This window comes from Aotus nancymaae, unplaced genomic scaffold, assembly GCF_030222135.1.
Source record: "Aotus nancymaae isolate 86718 unplaced genomic scaffold, 86718_ANA_hifiasm-v0.15.2.pri h1tg000006l, whole genome shotgun sequence".
In the NCBI taxonomy this organism is placed as follows: domain Eukaryota; kingdom Metazoa; phylum Chordata; class Mammalia; order Primates; family Aotidae; genus Aotus; species Aotus nancymaae.
Window position 1 is genome coordinate 45,485,966 of NW_026988417.1, and position 18,285 is coordinate 45,504,250.

General features: G+C 37.9%; 2 protein-coding genes across 2 annotated transcripts in view; one reads left to right on the forward strand and one right to left on the reverse strand.

The window, feature by feature from the left end:
* GABRA4 (gamma-aminobutyric acid type A receptor subunit alpha4) overlaps nucleotides 1-17,585 on the reverse strand; it is a 76,675-nt gene extending 59,090 nt beyond the window's left edge. Inside the window, exons 1-5 of the mRNA XM_012441119.2 lie at nucleotides 17,403-17,585; nucleotides 16,887-17,005; nucleotides 3,047-3,114; nucleotides 1,429-1,649; nucleotides 1,104-1,186 (exon numbers count right to left, since the gene is read on the reverse strand). Coding sequence (XP_012296542.1) covers nucleotides 1,104-1,186; nucleotides 1,429-1,649; nucleotides 3,047-3,114; nucleotides 16,887-17,005; nucleotides 17,403-17,488 — 577 coding nt within the window. The 5' untranslated portion in view covers nucleotides 17,489-17,585. The remainder of the gene's footprint in view (nucleotides 1-1,103; nucleotides 1,187-1,428; nucleotides 1,650-3,046; nucleotides 3,115-16,886; nucleotides 17,006-17,402) is intronic.
* Nucleotides 17,586-17,949: 364 nt separating this feature from the next.
* GABRB1 (gamma-aminobutyric acid type A receptor subunit beta1) overlaps nucleotides 17,950-18,285 on the forward strand; it is a 438,325-nt gene continuing 437,989 nt past the window's right edge. Inside the window, exon 1 of the mRNA XM_064366790.1 lies at nucleotides 17,950-18,024. The gene's annotated coding sequence lies outside the window, so the exon portion shown is untranslated. The remainder of the gene's footprint in view (nucleotides 18,025-18,285) is intronic.

Sequence of the window (18,285 nt, forward strand, 5' to 3'; positions counted from 1 at the left end):
TTGTGATTACTAGGGGTTATAAAAAGAATGGTTACTGCTGATTCTCATTAAGTTAAGCAGTGAGCAATGATAACAGCAGGCAACAGTTTCACAATCACTGCGACTAAGAATCTGAAGCAATAGTAAAAGCCAGCATCTATTTTTGGTAGATTCTGATTGAATTGAAAATTTGAGGCAGACCTTAGAAAAGGCAATCATAGTTTTCTGCTATCTCAGAGAAGGGAGCTTAAGGAAAGGAATGTCATATTAATTCCTATCCGTCTCATCCTGTTGCGTTTATTTCTACAAAATTTCCCAGACATCTATTTCACACTTTCTCCTCTACTACCCTCCTAGCCTAAGCCACTGCCATCTTTGCTTGTACTAAAACAACAGCCTCCATCTCTTCTCTGCTTCCACTCCAGCCTCTCTACCACCCATTCTCAAAAAAAGAAAAAGAAAAAAAAGTCGAAGTGGAACTGTAAAATGTCAAAGACAGTGACACTGTTTTGTCAAATCTTCCAAAGGCTTCCCATAGCTTTTAGATATAATCCAAACCCCTAAATGTGGTGTATAAGGCATTATATTATCTCAGACCACACCCCCTACCATGCTTTTGCCGTGCTTCAGTCACTTTTATACTAACAGTGCTGCTTCTGTCATTTTAATCTATACTATATCAGGAAGCTCTGAATCTTTTATGGACTTTTTGCATGTCTGCTATGAAGGACTCTGCTTACAATAAAATATCTATCTATCTCTCTACCTATAGAGATATGTATTATAATTATATAAATTACATATATAATTTGTACTTTCTATGTAACACTACAAACACGTAGCATTTAGAGGTCCCTAAATTTCACGACTGATCACCTGCCAATTGTGACTAACAGTACTTAGACTATCTGTATAAATAAGTTTTTGTTTTTTATGGGGAAAGGAGGTTGTTTTTATTTCTTTGTTATAAAATATTAGTTAATGAAGTCTCCAGAAATAAAACCAGTCTGTTTTTGTCATGGACAATGATTTAAATGTTGAATTATGAAAAATAAAATACTTATGTAAATATCAGCTTGCATGAGGTAATCATAAATTCTAACAACATTTTTATTACAACTTACAACTTCCAAATTTCAAAGGGCATGCATGACCATCCATGGGAAAATCCACCAATCTCATGGGACACTCCGCACTTATGGTGAGTCTATGACGAGAAATGCAATTGAATAAAATCAATCCTTCTTAAAAATAATCATAATTTTAGATCCTAAAATGGAAAGGAAGGGAGAGAAGGAGAAAGGAAGAAGGCAGGACAGAAAAAAAAGAAAGAAGGAAGGAAGAAGGAAGAAGGCCGGGTGGGAAGAAAAGGAAGGAAGGAAGGAAAGAAGGGGAGAAAGAAAAAAATCAAAAGGGAAGGGAAGAAGTAAAAAGAAAAAAAATGATTACCTCATTGTGTATAAAATAGTACCATTTCTCATAATTCTAAAAAGCTTATTTGGAGCTGTCATATTATGTGAGACAGATTTCTTTCCATTCCTGAAGAAAGTATCAGGGGTCCATACTTTTGTTACCATCATATTGTTCAATCTCAAAATTTCAATGGGGCCATCATATTTCAGTCTTTTGTCAATCCATGTCTGTCTGAAGAACACATCCATTGTGTATTCCTAGGGCAATTAGTTTGGAACATATTTAAGTCACAAATGACTACATGTAAGTTTGTGAAAATAAGCAGTAAATTCTGTCTTCCTTCATGCTCATAAAAAAGACCATTCCAAATAAAATTAATAGGAGCAGAAATGATCTTAAACCAATAGAGCAAAAAGATTTTCAGCAATTAGAGTACCTTTTATCTATCTTGATGCCTTCATCTTCTACATTCATAAGATAAATAAATTACCACACATAGGAATCATTTAAGAATAAATTTGCTATAATTTAAGAAAACTGCCAGTACCAGGTAGTTACAGTTGTGTTTTAATTTAGACTAGATAAAAAAAAATCAGTTGATGTGTAAAAATATTATGCATAATTAATCATGTAATTGTATGCATTTTAAAGACAAAGTAATACATGTAAAACATATTTTATTTTCACAAAGTTTATTAAACTTAGTCAAATAATCCAAGAGTTTCAAATTACTAGGAGCTTTGGATAAAGGAATAAACTAAGGTGGCTTTTTTGTCATGCAAATGAAATATATTTAATATAAGGTAGCACAACTGTATGGATGAATTCTTCCTGACAAGTGCTTGGTATTCTAAACTCTTAAACATGAGTGAGAAGGAAGGAGAAGGGCTGAGATGGGCAGCAAGCAACTAGACCAATATGAAATACTAAATACAATGAAAACTACAAAATAGTGTACGCAACTAGTTCATACTGAAGCTAATGATCACGTCTAATTTTCTCAATAGTTTCTCCTCAATAGTTTCCTAAAGAAAAAACAGCAGGGTGCTGTGGCTCATGCCTGTAATCCTAGCATTTTGGGAGGCTGAGGCGAACGGATAACCTGAGGTGACGTGTTCGCGACCAGGCTGATCAATGTGGTGAAACATTATCTCTACTAAAAATTCTAAATTAACCACATGTGGTGGTGCACACCTGCAATCCCAGCTACAGCTACATGGAGGTTGAGGCAGAAGACTCACTTAAACCTGGGAGGCAGAAGTTGCAGCAAGCCAAGATCATTATGCCATTGCACTACAGCCTGGGCAACAAGAGCGCAACTCCATCTCAAAAAAAAAAACAAAAAACAAAAAACAAAAAACAAACAAAAAGAAAAGCAAAAAGGTTGAACACCAGGTTGTGACATAGGGACCAGTAATAGGAAGGTTCTTCTCTTTGTTTGGAATGGCCCTAAATCAACAAATACTCAAATGTTACAGCTGAAATGCAAATTGAATGAGATTCAATGTCTTACACTTTACATATTCTTAAGTTTAATTAGGTATTCTTTGGCTTTCTAGTTTTGTGTGATTGACAATGAAATAAATATTAATTGCCCTCTTTTCTACATGTTTTCTTCAAGCCTCAAAGGTACATTAAACTTCTAAATACCTACCATTTCAACATCAGAAACAGGTCCAAAGCTGGTGACATATATGTCAGTTTTCACTTCTGTAACAGGACCTAGCAGGTATGAAGTAAACAAGTGTGAAAAAATAATTACCTATTTTACAGGCTGGGGTGGTTAGATAATTACAGAGTAAATACAGATATGACATATCATGTTTTCACAGGCATCTTAAATTTTCAGTGAGATAATATATCTCTATAAAAAATGTAGACCAAAGCACAAAAAAAACAGAAATCAGTGTTTACTTACAGGCAAAAAGAAATCCCAATTACTTACCAGGAACCTTGTTTCTTCAAAGATACATTACCCCTGGGCACTGTTACAACAGGCAATGCAGAGACACAAAAGCTTTTAGCCTTTGTGATATTTTATAGTCCATCATCTGATTGGCCTCTATACAGAACTGAGCTCTTAAAAAGGGGAAATGTGGCCACAGGAGTGAAGAGGACAAAAACCATAATGGCTGTACAGAATGCATCCTTGGAGAGTTGAGGATACTGGTAAATAATTTTTTAAATGATTCATGTCACCTTTATCAATAGGTATGTCATCCACTGGTGTTTGGGATCAAAGAAAAACTTTCCTGTAAGTCACAGCTATTTATGCCCTGCTACCTACTAGTTGTATGATCTTGTGCAAGTTATTTAACTCCTCAATAGTAGCAACGACAACCATCAGGCAAGAACTTGATAGAGATCAAATGAAATTGCCGAAATAAGATGCTCAACACAACGACTCTCATGAAAGTATGCATTCCATGTGAGGTTCCCTTTGCTCCTGACAATGACCACTACTGAGACTCTTTCCTGTATCTAAATAAGACTGGTTCGTGAAGAAGCACGTAGGTGTTTTGGCAGAAGAGAAAGGTGGGAGCATGGTGACAATATGGCTGACACAGATTTTAGACAAGGGAATACAATCTGGGTTTAGCACAATCTGAGTTTAGCATGATACTTAGAAAGTTTGGAGTTCAAATTTGGTTCTAACATGTTCTAGTAATATGATCTTCAAGTCAGGCATCCTCATAGGCAAAGATTTTAATGGGCATTAATTGAGATAATACTTGTAAACCATTTGTCCCAGTCTCTAGAATATAATGTGCTCAATGATGACAATAGTCATCATTATGGATAATATAGCATTTTATTACTAACAAAAATATAAATATTGTTGACCCTTGAACATAATTTCCTTAAACAATCGTTTATAATGTTGTATAGCAAGAGGCTAGATATTCTGTAACTGGGAAGAATAACATCTGCTATCAGATGAAATAATCTCTCACTTGGATTCTGGCTGGGAAATGGGATTTATGGCAAAAAAAAAAAAAAGGCAAAGAGAAATTGGTATCACTTAATGCTCTAGTTCTAAAGTTATCCTCATAAAAATAAATCCAAGTATTTCTTCTTCTAAAGAATGAAGATTGATCCACACAAAGAAAGATAGCTTGAGGGAGAATGAGGAAATTCTTTATTGAATAAGTATCCTAAGAAAAATAGAGCCTTAGGCAGTACAATGCAAGAAAAAGTCTGGATCAGGCTGATCTACCGTGAGATTTAATTTTTTCAAGACTACATCTATAGAAAGGAGAAAAGTTAATTAAATTTTTATTTGAATGGAAAATTGGAGACAACAACAACAAAACATGGTAGTAATAAACTCATTAAAGTGAACTTGTTCCAGGAATAGTCAGGTAACCCAGGAAGCAGGTAATGTGTGCTGAACCCTAGAAGATAGCAATTTCACTCAAATAGGTTCAACAGTGAAATAAATCACTATGTTAGTTTCTTAAGGACAATTGCAAGAGTATTAAAACCAGAAACACTATGTCGTTGCAAGTCAGGGCAAGTAGGGATAAGTTACTCAGAATAATTGAGGTTGATTATGTCCTGACAACTAGTCTATTCGACAAGATTCTTGAGAAAGCAAAAGTTACTTTGAAAATCTGTTTATGGAAGTGGTTCTCAAACCTTAACTACTAATAGTATTAAACAACTAATAGCATGTGTATAAATGTATATGTGCACATATATACATATAAATATATATGCGTATATATACAGATATATGTATACACATGCGCGCGCGTGCGCGCACACACACACACACACACACACACACATATATATATATATCAGAATCACTTGAAGGGCTTGTTAAAACACAGATTGCTGAACTCCACACCCTGAATTGTTGATTTAGTACTAGGCATAAGGTGCAGCCTCACAATTTGCATTTCTAACAAGTTCCTAGATGAGGCTGATCACTTTACTCTATTTTACAGTGTTCATCTGTTTTTCTAGAATAGTATTTACAATACTGTGTGCTATAAAATATTAACATCATAGATATTTCAAGGAAGTGAGGAGTCTAGGAGAGAAAAGAATTAGGCCAATGATATTTTTTCTTTATAAATTTATTTTAAAGTATGTGGGTGTATGCTAATTCTTGTAGTTCCATAGTTACAATGATTCCATGATAATAATGAACATTTTCCAATTCTTGCATAACATGTTACTTTCTCAATGATTCTTAAATAATGTTTTGTGTTCAAAATTATAACGTTACTATTTGTGACATTCATTATTCAGTATTTACCTCATATGTTCCTATGGATCTTTGAGACTGAGTGAGATCCTAAAAACATTTGATTGGTAAAGGGATTTCATTCAGACATTAATTCAATAAATGTTTATTGAATGAGTGCGAGTCGTGTATCGGGTTCCCTGCTAGGCTCTGATGTTACATTGGTAAACAAGACTCAGGAATTCCCTGCCTCAAAGAGCTGACATGACATTGGGGCAATCAGAGTATGAATACAGTAGTAAAAAGATAAACTAAATGACAGAATGCTACCATTTCTAAGAGGAAAAATACAGAATGGTAAGAGAGTGAGAGACTGGGAAGGCCATTCTTGATTTGCAGTCACAGCTGCTTCTTCAAAGCAGTGACTTTTAAACTCAAACTTGGAGAATGAGCATGAGCCATTGCAAGAGCTGGAAAAATTGGATTCCAGGCAGAGAGAACAGCAAAAGGACAAGATCAAAGATAGGAAAAGGGCTGAATGCATTCAAGGACTAGAAAAGAGGCCATTGGGGCTGGAGCAAAGCAAGGGAGGGACAGAATGATGAGAAATGAAAGCCACAATGATAGAATAAAAACCAGGGTACCGTGGTTAGAACACTTACTCTTGAATTCATATTCTAAAAAGTGGCATCTTTTGAGCAACATATTTATAATACATGTTATGGTGACTGTTGTTAAAACTACATGGAAAATAAGTTATAGAAATATCAGTAAAAGATGGAGAGCTATATAGAGTATTGTTATGAGCTAAACTGTATTCCCTCCAAATTCCTATGATGAAGATCTAATTCTCAGTACCTCATGATATTACCGTATTTGGAGATATAATTTTTAGAGATTCTTAAGTTAAAATGAGGTCACTAGGGTGGGCCCCAATCCAATAGTGACCGTATCAGAAGTGTAGATTAGGACACAGACACATAGTGGAGACCAGGTGAAGATGGAGAGAAGATGGCCATCTATAAGCCAAGGATAGAGGACTTAGAAGAACACAATTTTGTCTACACTTTGATACCTCCAGAACTGTGGAAAACTAATTTCCTATTGTTTAAGCCACTCAGTCTGTGGTACTTTGTTATGGCAGCCTTAGAGAACCCAAGGGTTAATCATTTTTCCTGTGTGCTTTCCTGGATCTCTCTTGTTCTGATACTCAGTCTATCTCTTGCTTATAGGTTGTGGTAAGAAGTTTGATTGGCATCCCATCATTTGGAATTTGTGTCCCATTACTGGGAGGCCACTGAGGGTTTGAAATAAGGGAATTTATATGACTGGATTATGTTTTTTACAAACTTATTCTGACAATGGCATTGACAATACATTACAGGGAAGCAAAAATAGAAGAAGGGCTCTTCTAAGAGGCTGCTATACTAGTGAAGTTGAGAGGTGGTGAGAACACCTTGGACTAGGGATGTGGCAGTGGGAATGAAGGGTGGACAGACTGAGGAGCAGGTATGCTCACAGGGTGTGGGTATATTCCAAAGAACAATATGCAGAGATATAATAATTGCTATTTATTGAAGATCAATTATGTGCCAGGTAGGCTACTAGAATCTTCCCATATACTATTTCATTTAATCTTCACGACACCCTCCAAAGGCGCTATTTTCATTAAAATGTTATGTATCTGGAAACTGAGTTCACAGAGATTAAGTAGTGTATGCCAGAGCCAGGATTCTAATCCCTTTGTATTGATCCCTAAAGCGTGTGCTAGCTTTAGTACACTATATCACCAATAATAAATCAATAATGACTTAGGCAAATATGGAACTTCATATCTATAATATAACATACTATATCTACATTTTCTGCTTTATTCACTAGTTTCTCAAGCATTTTCTCACAGCACTTTTCACACATTTACTATTATTCGTATTACATCCTGCCTGGGTCTTTCTAGCTGTAACAGCAAAGGCAAAATCTTAATCCTTTTTGAAGTCCCAAACCAGCACAATGTCTTGCACATATTGGATGTTGAATAACTGTGTTTTGTCATGTTCCTAATATTATCCCAGTAGTGATTTGAAAACCCATCAAAAGGAAAAATTAACAGAATTACTTTCCACATCCGTTAAACTAAAAATATTTCCAATTTAAAGCAGAAACTGTATCTTATTTTGTATTTGTATCCTCTGGCAAAACCAATCACAGGTTTTAAATGTAATGGGCTTCTGATAAATCAGTTGTCAATGAAAAATGGTCACTATGTAATTAAGAATAATTATTAGAGACATCTCCTCTAATAAGACAGTTTAGGATGTACAAAGCAACCTTACTAAGACTATAATTACATGGAAAGCAGATAATTTTGAGCTTGGAAGGATTTCTTCCCATAATTTGATATGCATTTGTGCAGCATTAAAGACATCTTTTATTTAAAAATTCTACTTTCTTGGTAATAGGGAAATATTTTTTAATCCCTAAAATATGGTTGACAGTCTGTAAGGTAAACAAGACGATTTAAAAGTTTTGTGAAAGAAAGCCAAGACCAGCAAGATCAAATTCAGGGAAATACTCCCATCTAATTATTGAGTTTAACTTGCTGGGAAAGTGGGAAGGCAATTAACAATGAATCAGATGACCTCCCAGTTTACTTTACTTTTGCAGTACAGACATGGCTAAAGATGGAATCATTTTTTAAATTTCATCTCCAATAATCATGTCTAATTTGCTGTTACATCATGAGAAAGACCTACGGTGTTTGCTGATCTTGAAACTAGTTCATCCACATTTTCCATATTGCCTTTCGAGCCATGCACTTGAGGAAACATTTATAATTTTCCAACCACCTACATCACGTATCCACCATGAACTTACAAAATACTAGTGACATATCTCCAAAGATGAAGACACTTGAAGTACTTAAGCAATACAACAACAAGGAATCCTAAATGAAATGCATAAAGAAATCTCTTTTTGATAGTCATCTACAAAATATACAAATACAAGCCTCCCTGAATATTAAACAAAGACAAGAGATAGCCATTGATATCACTGAAAGAGCAGAAAACACTATAAAGTTCTAGAAGTTTCTTTCTCTTAGAAGACATTAAGGATTAGGGCCTCCTATATCATATAATCCTTCTATCAATCCTGGTCCACTTTGCCAATAATTAAAGCCATCAAATAAATAAGAAAAGTAGGAATAACAACAACAATAAATATGGGCAAACAGTGAAAACAAGTAATTCACAGAAAGAAAATTCTTGTAGCCAGTAAAGATTGGAAAAGATACTCAACCACATTAGAACATAGAATCAGAAAAATTCAGATCATTTCACAATAAAATGCCATTTTAAGAAATACCATTTCAAGATATATATGTGATGTATCTTGTGTTAAAGAGGGTATCTGGATCCTGAATGTCATGTTCATTGTAAACTGTAAATGGGAGTTGATTTTGTAAACTCATCATGAAAAATAGTTTGGCATTATCTTATCAACTCCCACTTACACTAAGATCCAGAAAATCCATTCCTTGATATATATGCAAAAGAAACTCTTGCACATTTACAGCAGGAAATTTGAGCCAGGATATTCACAGCACCACAGTCTTGGAAACAAGCAAAAAGCCTACTGCCAACAGAGCAGATGAATAAGCTGGTTTCTATGCAATGGGAATATCACACAGCAGTCAAAATGAATGATCTACTGCAATATGCAACAATAAGAATGATTTTTAGCAATATATAATCACATTAAAAGCATCAAAAGATTATATATAGCAAGTTCAAATCAATTAAATATTGTAAATTACTTTTAAAATAAAGATAGTCCATCTAAAATGACATTCAAAGGAAAACTAAGAACTAATTTTAAAATGAATTAAAATCATGGTTACTTTAGGCAAGGAGGACAGGAAGATAGGCTGGGGGAGACCACGTAGCAGAATAAAAGTTGTCCAAGTCCTACGCTTTGTGCCAGTTTGTGGTTTAACTGGTATGTTTATTATAGTTTAATAAATGGTTGAATAGATGAAAGGATATATAAAAAGAAGATTATGTATGGACCAATAATGAGAGTGTGTCATAAACCAAGAACTATCAATTCAGCCTTCAAATCTGTGTACCTGTGGCTTATAGAATAAATATATAAGAAAAGCTTAGAGCATAAGGCAGTGATGTTTAATGATATATACAAATGCAATCAGATGTATTTTCTCATCTAAAAGAAATCTAACAACTCAGAGAAGTAGTACCCAAATATCCACCACTTTTCTAATATCCTATGATCTAGATTTTACAGTGTTTATTTCGGGAAACATTGAACGCAACGGATATAGCCTAACCCTAAAGAAAATGTAAATATAGCACCAGCATACTGTATATCTTTTTGTTGTTGTTGTTAACCAAGAACTTAAGAAAGTAAAGTTGTGCTCTGAATTCGAATTTCTCTTGTTTTCTCAAAGACATCTTTCTTTCAGTTCTCCCTGCCCTCCAGTCTAATATTAAATATCTTCTACTAGATTATTCCCAGTAGTCAAAAAACATGTTATGGTCTAATCTTGAAAAAAGAAAGGTAAACTTGCCTCTTTCTCTTCTCTAATTCTTCCTATTCACTCCATCATCTATCTCAATAATTTGCTTTTCATGCCTAGCATCCACTTTCTTTTGTCAGTATCATGACTTTTTCCCTATATACAGCATCGGTCCCATCAACTTTAAAAGTATTTTTCTTTCTCCCATTTCCTACCTCCTTCCTTCTACCATCCCATTTCTCTGCTTCCTTGTACAAATGCTCAGAAAAATTGTGTTCCATTCTTTCTTGAATGAACTCAATCAGACTTTCATACCCATCATACCAACAAAACTGCTCCAACTAAACAGTCAAAATCACTGAAGATACAGATATTGCTAAATCGAGTGGTCAATTTTAAGTTCTTATCTTTCTTGATCTGTCAGGAACATTTGACTTAATCAATCCCTCCTTCTTTCTTTCTTTTTTCTCCCCTTATCATTTTACCTTACTTTTACACACATTCCCTTGGTTTTCCTGTTACTTCACAAGCCACTCCTTTTAAGTTTTCTTGGGTCAGAGATTCTGCCTCTCCTGTCTGGAGCCACCTCCTAACATTGGAGACATCAAAACTCAATATTTGTACCTTTTCTCTATCAAACTTTATCCCCTGTAATCTTTTTAGATTTCTGGCTTTAAATACCATGTATATTGACATACTCATCATCCCTGAATTTCAGGCTCATCTCCACTTGACGTGTTATAGACATCTCACAGGTACCATACCTGCATACAAATTGCTCATCTATGTCACTGGTCTGCTTCTACCACAGTCTTGACAACTCAATTTTTCTAGGTGTTCAAGTCAAAAACTTTAGAATCAGCTTTGACACCTCCCTTTCTCTCACATCCCACGTTCTAGCTGTCGTCAGTTGACTTTAATTTCAAAATATCCTGAAGCCAACCATTTCTTATAAATTTGCAAACTTCTCTGCTACCAGCTTGGTCAAAGTATCCATCATTTCTTGCCTGGTTTATTATGGAAAAGCTTGCTGCATCTGCACTTGCCTCTGACTGCCTGTTCTAAACACAAGAAGAGCCTTTTAAAATTAGTTCAGGCCTTGTCCCTGCTAAAATCTTTCCAGTCACTTTTGATCTGACTCAGAGTAAAAGCACAGTCCTAATCAGCCTGCAAAGCTGTACACAACCTTGTCCTCTTATCACACTGGTCCCCTTTTATGTCTCAGCCCTGCTAAAAACTTCACTACAGGGACCCTGACTTCCCTGCTTAATATGTTTGCACTTAGAGTTCCTTCTCATTCATTAGAAGACCCCACTCCAAATGTGGTTATGCTTTTACCTAATTATGTTCAGTGTTCAAATACCACTTTCTTAATGAAGTCTCCCCTAATTATTCTACTTAAAATTGCACCCCCCTCCCCTGCTTTACATTACTCTGTAGCTGTTAACCAACATTTGGCACACTATATTTTACTTATTTCTGTTACTTATTTTCTATCTCTTCCACAGTGTGAACTTATGAGGGCAGGAAATCGTGCAGTCCTCCCCAACTTTAAATAACACCAATCTTGCCCAGTTTCTCAAAATAGAATTGAGAAGTCATTTTTTACTTTTCTCTCTTTTTTTAACATTCATATCAAGTCAATTGCCAATTCTTTGTTGAATTAAATCTCCAAAAAACTCACGTATATTCATCTTTACTACATCTGCCACCTTATTCCAAGCAACCATCAACTTAAGAGAACTAAAGTAAAAGTAAAACAAAGTTTCGCTGGTCTCCCTGCTTCCAATTGCCCCACTTCCTTTTCTAAGGCTTCCTTTATGCAGACAAGATGGAGCGTTTTTCACTCTAAGTCAAACCATGTCATTCTTTCCTCTTAGAAAATTCCAGTTGCTTCCAGGTTCACTAAGAGAACAATATAAGCTCTTTCACAGGGTCCCCAAAGACTCAACAAGACCTAGCCTCTGTTTACCATCCCAACCTAATCCTATGAAATTCTTCTTGCTTTCTGGCTGCAGGCACACTGGACTCCTCTCATGGTCTACATCACACTAACTGATGATCTACCTTTAGACCTTTGCATTAATTATTTTATTATTTCTTTTCTTATTTTCATCTCTCTATAATGCTTAGCTATAAAGTCTGTGAGGGCTCATGTCAGATCAGAATGATATCTTTACAACCTTACATTGTTCCTGACGTATAGTAGTCTTTCAATACAGATTGATTTCACAAAATGAATGAATGAAAGAATGGGACAAATTGGAAAAGAATGAAGCTTTATGTTGCCGAGAAGTGCTCTTTTCATCTATGTATTTTTAAAACTATTTCTCTATTGACATTTAATTAATAAGGCTAGCACATGACACATTAACTTTTAAATGGAGATATGTGGACCATTTAAAAACATTGCAAACACAATTTGATTTTGAGAGAAAAATATTCCAACTTAACCCAAATGCATGTAATGTTCTCTCTTTTCTTTACTATTTGAAAAGTTATTAAAGCTTTAGAATAAAAGTTCTCATTTCACTCCTTTAGAGGAAATGTAGTTTTGCTTATTTTAAAGACCTACTTAATTTAGTAACAAGAAAGCATGTTCAGGAAATTTGACCCTTGATAAACAGAGGGATGCAAGAATGCCTCAGAAGTGGATATAGCAATAGACCAGCTGACTAACTAAGGTTTAAAAGATGAGGGTGTGAGTTGTGACCTTACCAAGGAGTAGCTATAAAATTGGTGGGGAATTCTCTGGAATTTTTTTCAGCCTCTTTTCTAACAGAGGTATGATGCCTGCCCCACTTATCTCTTTGTGTTGGTGTCATAAGCAAAAAAATGTGAAGTCACTAATGTGAAGTCCTACTATGTTAGTAAGCAACTTTACAAAATTGACTAAAATTCCTCATTCCCATTTCATAGAGGTGGTGGAAGATGATTCAGAGGCAACAATCTGTATTTGAAACATTTAATATTCTAGATCATATGCCTCAGAAGACTGAGATGCATGAAAGGCTGTGCAACCCTTCGATAAATGAAAAATGAGTAAAGGCAAGTTTCCTAAACCATTTCCTGGTAGTTAGCAAATATGTTAGCTATACATTTTTAAGACAGCATGTAACAGTGTTGAAAGTAAACAAGAGCTACAGGATTATTTTCTGGCTCTTTTGTGGAAGCTTCACTTGTGTGCTACGTCTAAACAGGTGCAAGTTACTTCAGGATGATAGCAACTGATGTGTCAGAGGTTGAAAGGACTACATCCCTCAGAAGTCCCAAACCAGCTTCTCTCACCATGCCTCCTTTCCTCACTTTTCACCTTTTCCCCCTTTTTTCTCCAGTGGGAGAATATAGGAGACAAGGGAGAGGAGATCCTGGAGGGATGTAAAAAAAAAGGAAACCATTTCAGTTCCTTTTATTTCCCTATCGCAAGCTGTGCTGCTGAGTTAAAAATATGTAATTTAGTTTCCAAATCTATTTCAACCCCTGCCTGGCCTACTGAGCAATCACAAACCATCCAATTTCAATTCAAATCTTTGCTTTTAGCTTTGTTTGAAATGGAACACAGAAAAGTTGTATAAACAGATATAAAGTAAAGGCCCTACAAAGAGCAGGAGCAGGATTATAGGAACCAGGAAGTAAATCCATATTTATAGCCTACTAGTCAAAATCTGGATTGTTTTCATTTTATTTTTAAAATACCAAATTTTCCACAGAATATGCATTGTCATAAATGGGGTCTGATTTGTGGTATCTAAGAGTCTGTGCCAATGATGAAGTTTCTCATTGTTTTCAGTGGTACACATTTACAACTTCATGTAAACAGATAACACATTTTCTGCAGGTGAGAATCACCATTCCTCTGTAACGTTGGGAATACTGTGCATTTACAGAGAATATCCTACTGCTAAAAAGTGAATTACATCTACCACAAACATTTATCAGAAAAGCCAAGAAAGAAAGAAAGAAAGAAAAAGAAAGAAAGAAAGAAAGACCCATGTTATGCTACATAGTAAATGTTTAAATGGTTAATCGATTGCTAATGCTGGAAGTCATGTTAATTCAACTCCTTCCCATAAAACTATAAAAATATTTTTAGGTGGGTAATGCAGATCATTTGGCAGTGACAAGTTAGATGACTAATAATGTCCTTGAGACGTTTAGCAGAATTACGATCAACCAAAACTGAGTAAGGTCTCACATAGAATGTTTTCACTTATGTTATTGTCAATATAATGCTAGATGGTAAAAATAATCCATCTACAATGGATCCCTTCTTCCTTTTGAATTATAACTTGCATTACAGCCAGCTGGGCAGGTATTATTTTGAATTTCAACATTTATAATAAAACAATATAATTTCAGTTCTAACTTTTCACTTTGATTTATGTTCTGGTATATCAATTTTCTGATGAACATTTGAACTACATGGGACTGGATACTTGTCTTATTTTTTTTCTTCACTTGAAATGTCAAGTTTAAAACCTTTATGAGCAGATAAATCCTCTTTTATTGATAAAATACTGCCTTAAATGGTATCACATCATCTGAACCATTCTCCACAACACTATTTTTGATCTAAAATGGTAATTTCCCAGTCACTTATGGAAGATCATGCATTGACAAATGATTCACCTATTTTCAGATTTGCATGAAGGCAAATGCAGTGCAGGAAACCTATCCCTGGAGAGGCAACATGAAAAGAAGCAGGAGAAACTTTCATCCTTCTCATCTATCCTTATCACTGTCAATACACAAATGCTGACTGGGCGTGGTGGCTCGTGCCTGTAATCCCAGCAGTTTGGGAGGCAGAGGACGGTGGATCACTTGAGGTCAGTAGTTCAAGACCAGTGTGACCAACATGGTGAAACTCCATCTCTACCAAAAAGTATATTAAAAAAAAATAGTTGGGTGTGGGTGGCATGCGCCTGTAATCCCAGCTACTTGGGGGGTTGTGGCAGGAGAGCCACTTGAACCCAGGAGACAGAGGTTGCCATGAGCCCAGATCGTGCCACTGCACTCCAGCCCGGATGACAGAGCAAGACTCTGTCTCAGAAAGAAAAAAAGGAAAAAAAGAAAAAATACAAATGCTGAATGAATACCCTCAATGGTTTCCCATAACATTCTCATAAAATCTAAGAAAATAATGGTTTGGAATTCAGAAGACCTGATTTCATCCTCTCATTGATATACTATGTGTCCTTATAGACATCACTTTCCCTTTCTAGACCCCGGTGTCCCCATCAGTTAAATGAGACTAGACTCCAAAAAAGTCCCAATTCTACTGTATCCAACTCTATTTTATCTCCACCAATTCTTTCTAGCCTCAGGCCATACTCCTACCTCACATCACATGCTGTCCTGCTCCCCATTCTTACTTTCTCCATTCTCCCAGCATCTCCTCTTCCACATACCCTCAATAGGAAGCATAAAGTTGCTCCATGCTTCTAATATTAGATGATACTCATCATGTAGTATCTGATACCACTCCCATCTGCATGGCGTTGTCTTTTAAATACACAGCCTGCCCTGGGTTTACATCCTTCTACTCCCACTTACTAACTTCGAACTTGTACCCTAGTTACTTAACTTTCTAAGCCTCAATTTCCTTATCTGTAAAGTGGGGATAGAATTGGCTTTCAAAGGGTTGTTGTGAGGGTTAAACAGAGTAGTAATATCTATAAATTGCCTGGTATATGTGAACATGTTATTAAATAAATACAATATTACTGGTTGCTATTATTGTTACCGCTTGAATGTAAGCTCCTTTAAGATAGAATCTTTGTCTTGTTCAACTCATTTGCTGAAGGGTAATTAATTCAGTGTACTGTAAAGAACAGGGAATTTGAGATCAAAGAACTTGGGTCAAACCTGTGAATGGGACCGTAGCAAGTCATTTGTCCTCTTTGAACTGGACTGAGAAGCTGTTTGAGGTTAAGAACTGTATCTTAAGATTTCTGTGGACCTAGTGCCTAGCACAAAGCTTGGCACATAGATTTCCATTATATATGCAAAGGAAATATGAGTATAAAAAAGAGCAACAGTGCTGCTAATGGATGTGCCTCTATTAAGTCCTTTAAACCTATTTTGTTGAAGAAAGCAAGCTGAAACATCTCTAACTTTAAAGTCTTAGGAGGAAAGCAAATGACACATCCCCAAAAAAGAAAGAAAGAAAGAAAGAAAGAAAGAAAGAAAGAAAGAAAGAAAGAAAGAAAGAAAGAAAGAAAGAAAGAAAGAAAGAGAAAGAAAGAAAGCAAGCATCCCGCTGTAGAAGAGAAAGGGAAAGGTCTGGATTCTCTAGCATAGCAGGCAGCTTCATGCCCCAGATTCATGTCCTAGGTAGAACGGTGGCCAAGGTTTTGGCAGAGGCTTGGACACGTGGGAGGAAGAGGGACTTCGGTTCAGCTGCCTCAAGTGCAACCTGCTCTGAGCGAAGTGGCCAGGTTCAGGGAAACTATTCTCAGCGAAGAGCGGCCAGGCAGCTGAGCCTAGAGTTCCCAATTTTGACTCTTCCTCTCCAACCTCCCCCACCCAGCAGTCAGGTCCCGGGAGGTAATTAGTGTGGGGGAGAGGCAAAGCTTCTGAGGGGGCAGGGAGATGGGAAAGTACGGGTGGAGGCGGTCTTCTTGTCATAGGTCTCACCAAGAGAGGAGAGATAGAGATTTATTTTTGCACGTGAGGCATACCTAATGATATTCCCACAGACAGACAGACAGGCAGACCAAGAGAGGGACAGACAGGACACACTTGCGGGTTTGAAATCGTTCATACCCCCAAATCCAGGACGCAGCCTGTTGTCATAACCATCGAGCAAACTGTCCAGGATGCGGGTGAAATTTTCTGTGCACAATTTCTCCTCCTTTTGGTTCTGTCCTGGGGATTCGTTTAAACTGCAAGAGAGAAAAAAAAAAAAACGGGGGCGGAGGAGATTATTTTAAGAATCCATCAGAGAACAGGTGCAAACAGGTTTGTTTTCTAGGGAAAGAGTCGCTTGCCCCAAGCTAAAGGCGACGAGGCTGGGGGTTGGGATGCAGAAGACAGAAATGGTCAGGAAAAGCACGCCCCACCACAAGACCCCCAGTGCCCACACGCCTCTTGCGCCCTGCGCCCTTCGTGCTCTCCGCATCTATGCGGTCACAGAAAAGCCTGGCTTTGGCCCCCGATCTTACAGCTGAGATGAGAAGATCTAGTCCGCCTAGGGCGGAGCGAGTGCGCGAAGGGGTCCGGGAGCTGGCCATTTCTCCACTTTCCCGTCGCCCACCTCCCAGCACACCCCAGAGAACTCACCAAACCGCCAGGCACAGGAAGCGCAGGAGGGCGAAACTGACCCCGGCGGATAGAGCGATCGCGGGTACCTTCTTGGCAGAAACCATCTTTGCAACATGCCATACTTCAAGCCTGTTCACGTTTCCAGGCTCTTCAGATGCCCTGAGCAGGGTGCGAGGAGAGGGCAGAGAGGCTCCCGCGGCGTGCGCACACTCGCGCTCACACTCGCCCGCGCTCAGCCAGCCCGAGCCGCGGTGGGCGTGTGTGTGCACGGGGCCAGGGGAGGCGGAACTTGCCTTCCTCGCCCCCTCCTTTCTCGCTCAGCGTTCAATGTGTATGTAGAGCTATGTATACCGCTCCACACCCTTTCGTGCCCGCGCGCTGGAGGTTCTGGGGTTCGCATCCGCGCGCTCGCGCTGCAAGACTCGGCAAGTTTGTTCCGACTGTAACTCCGGGGATGAGGACCCGGGTCTCTCGCCCCTCCTCCGGCTCCGCAGCCCCCCACCCCAAGTGGGCTCCCCGGCCACAGCAGTGCTCGGCCTCCTCCCTCCTGGCCCCCTCCCTTCCGCTGGGATTTGGATCTAACCAATGAAGCTCCTCTCTCGTCAGGTTGTGCGAGGACCTGTTTGTACCCAGAGTCAAGGTTGGAGGTGGAGAAGGGGTGGGTGACGGGGACTGCTGGGCGTGGGGTGGGAGGAGGTGGTGGGGGGGGGATCAAGTTCGGGCTCAATCGACCTTTGAGACCCTCCCCTTCAGGTGTTGTGGGCGGCGGTAGGGAGGGCGACGGAACCAGAAAGATTCTTCCTGGTAACAGGGGTTACCACTCACCGGGCGGACTCCCGCCAAACTATTGCAAAGTGGACTCCAGCCGCACCCTAGTCCCAGCATTTGCTAAGCTATGGCT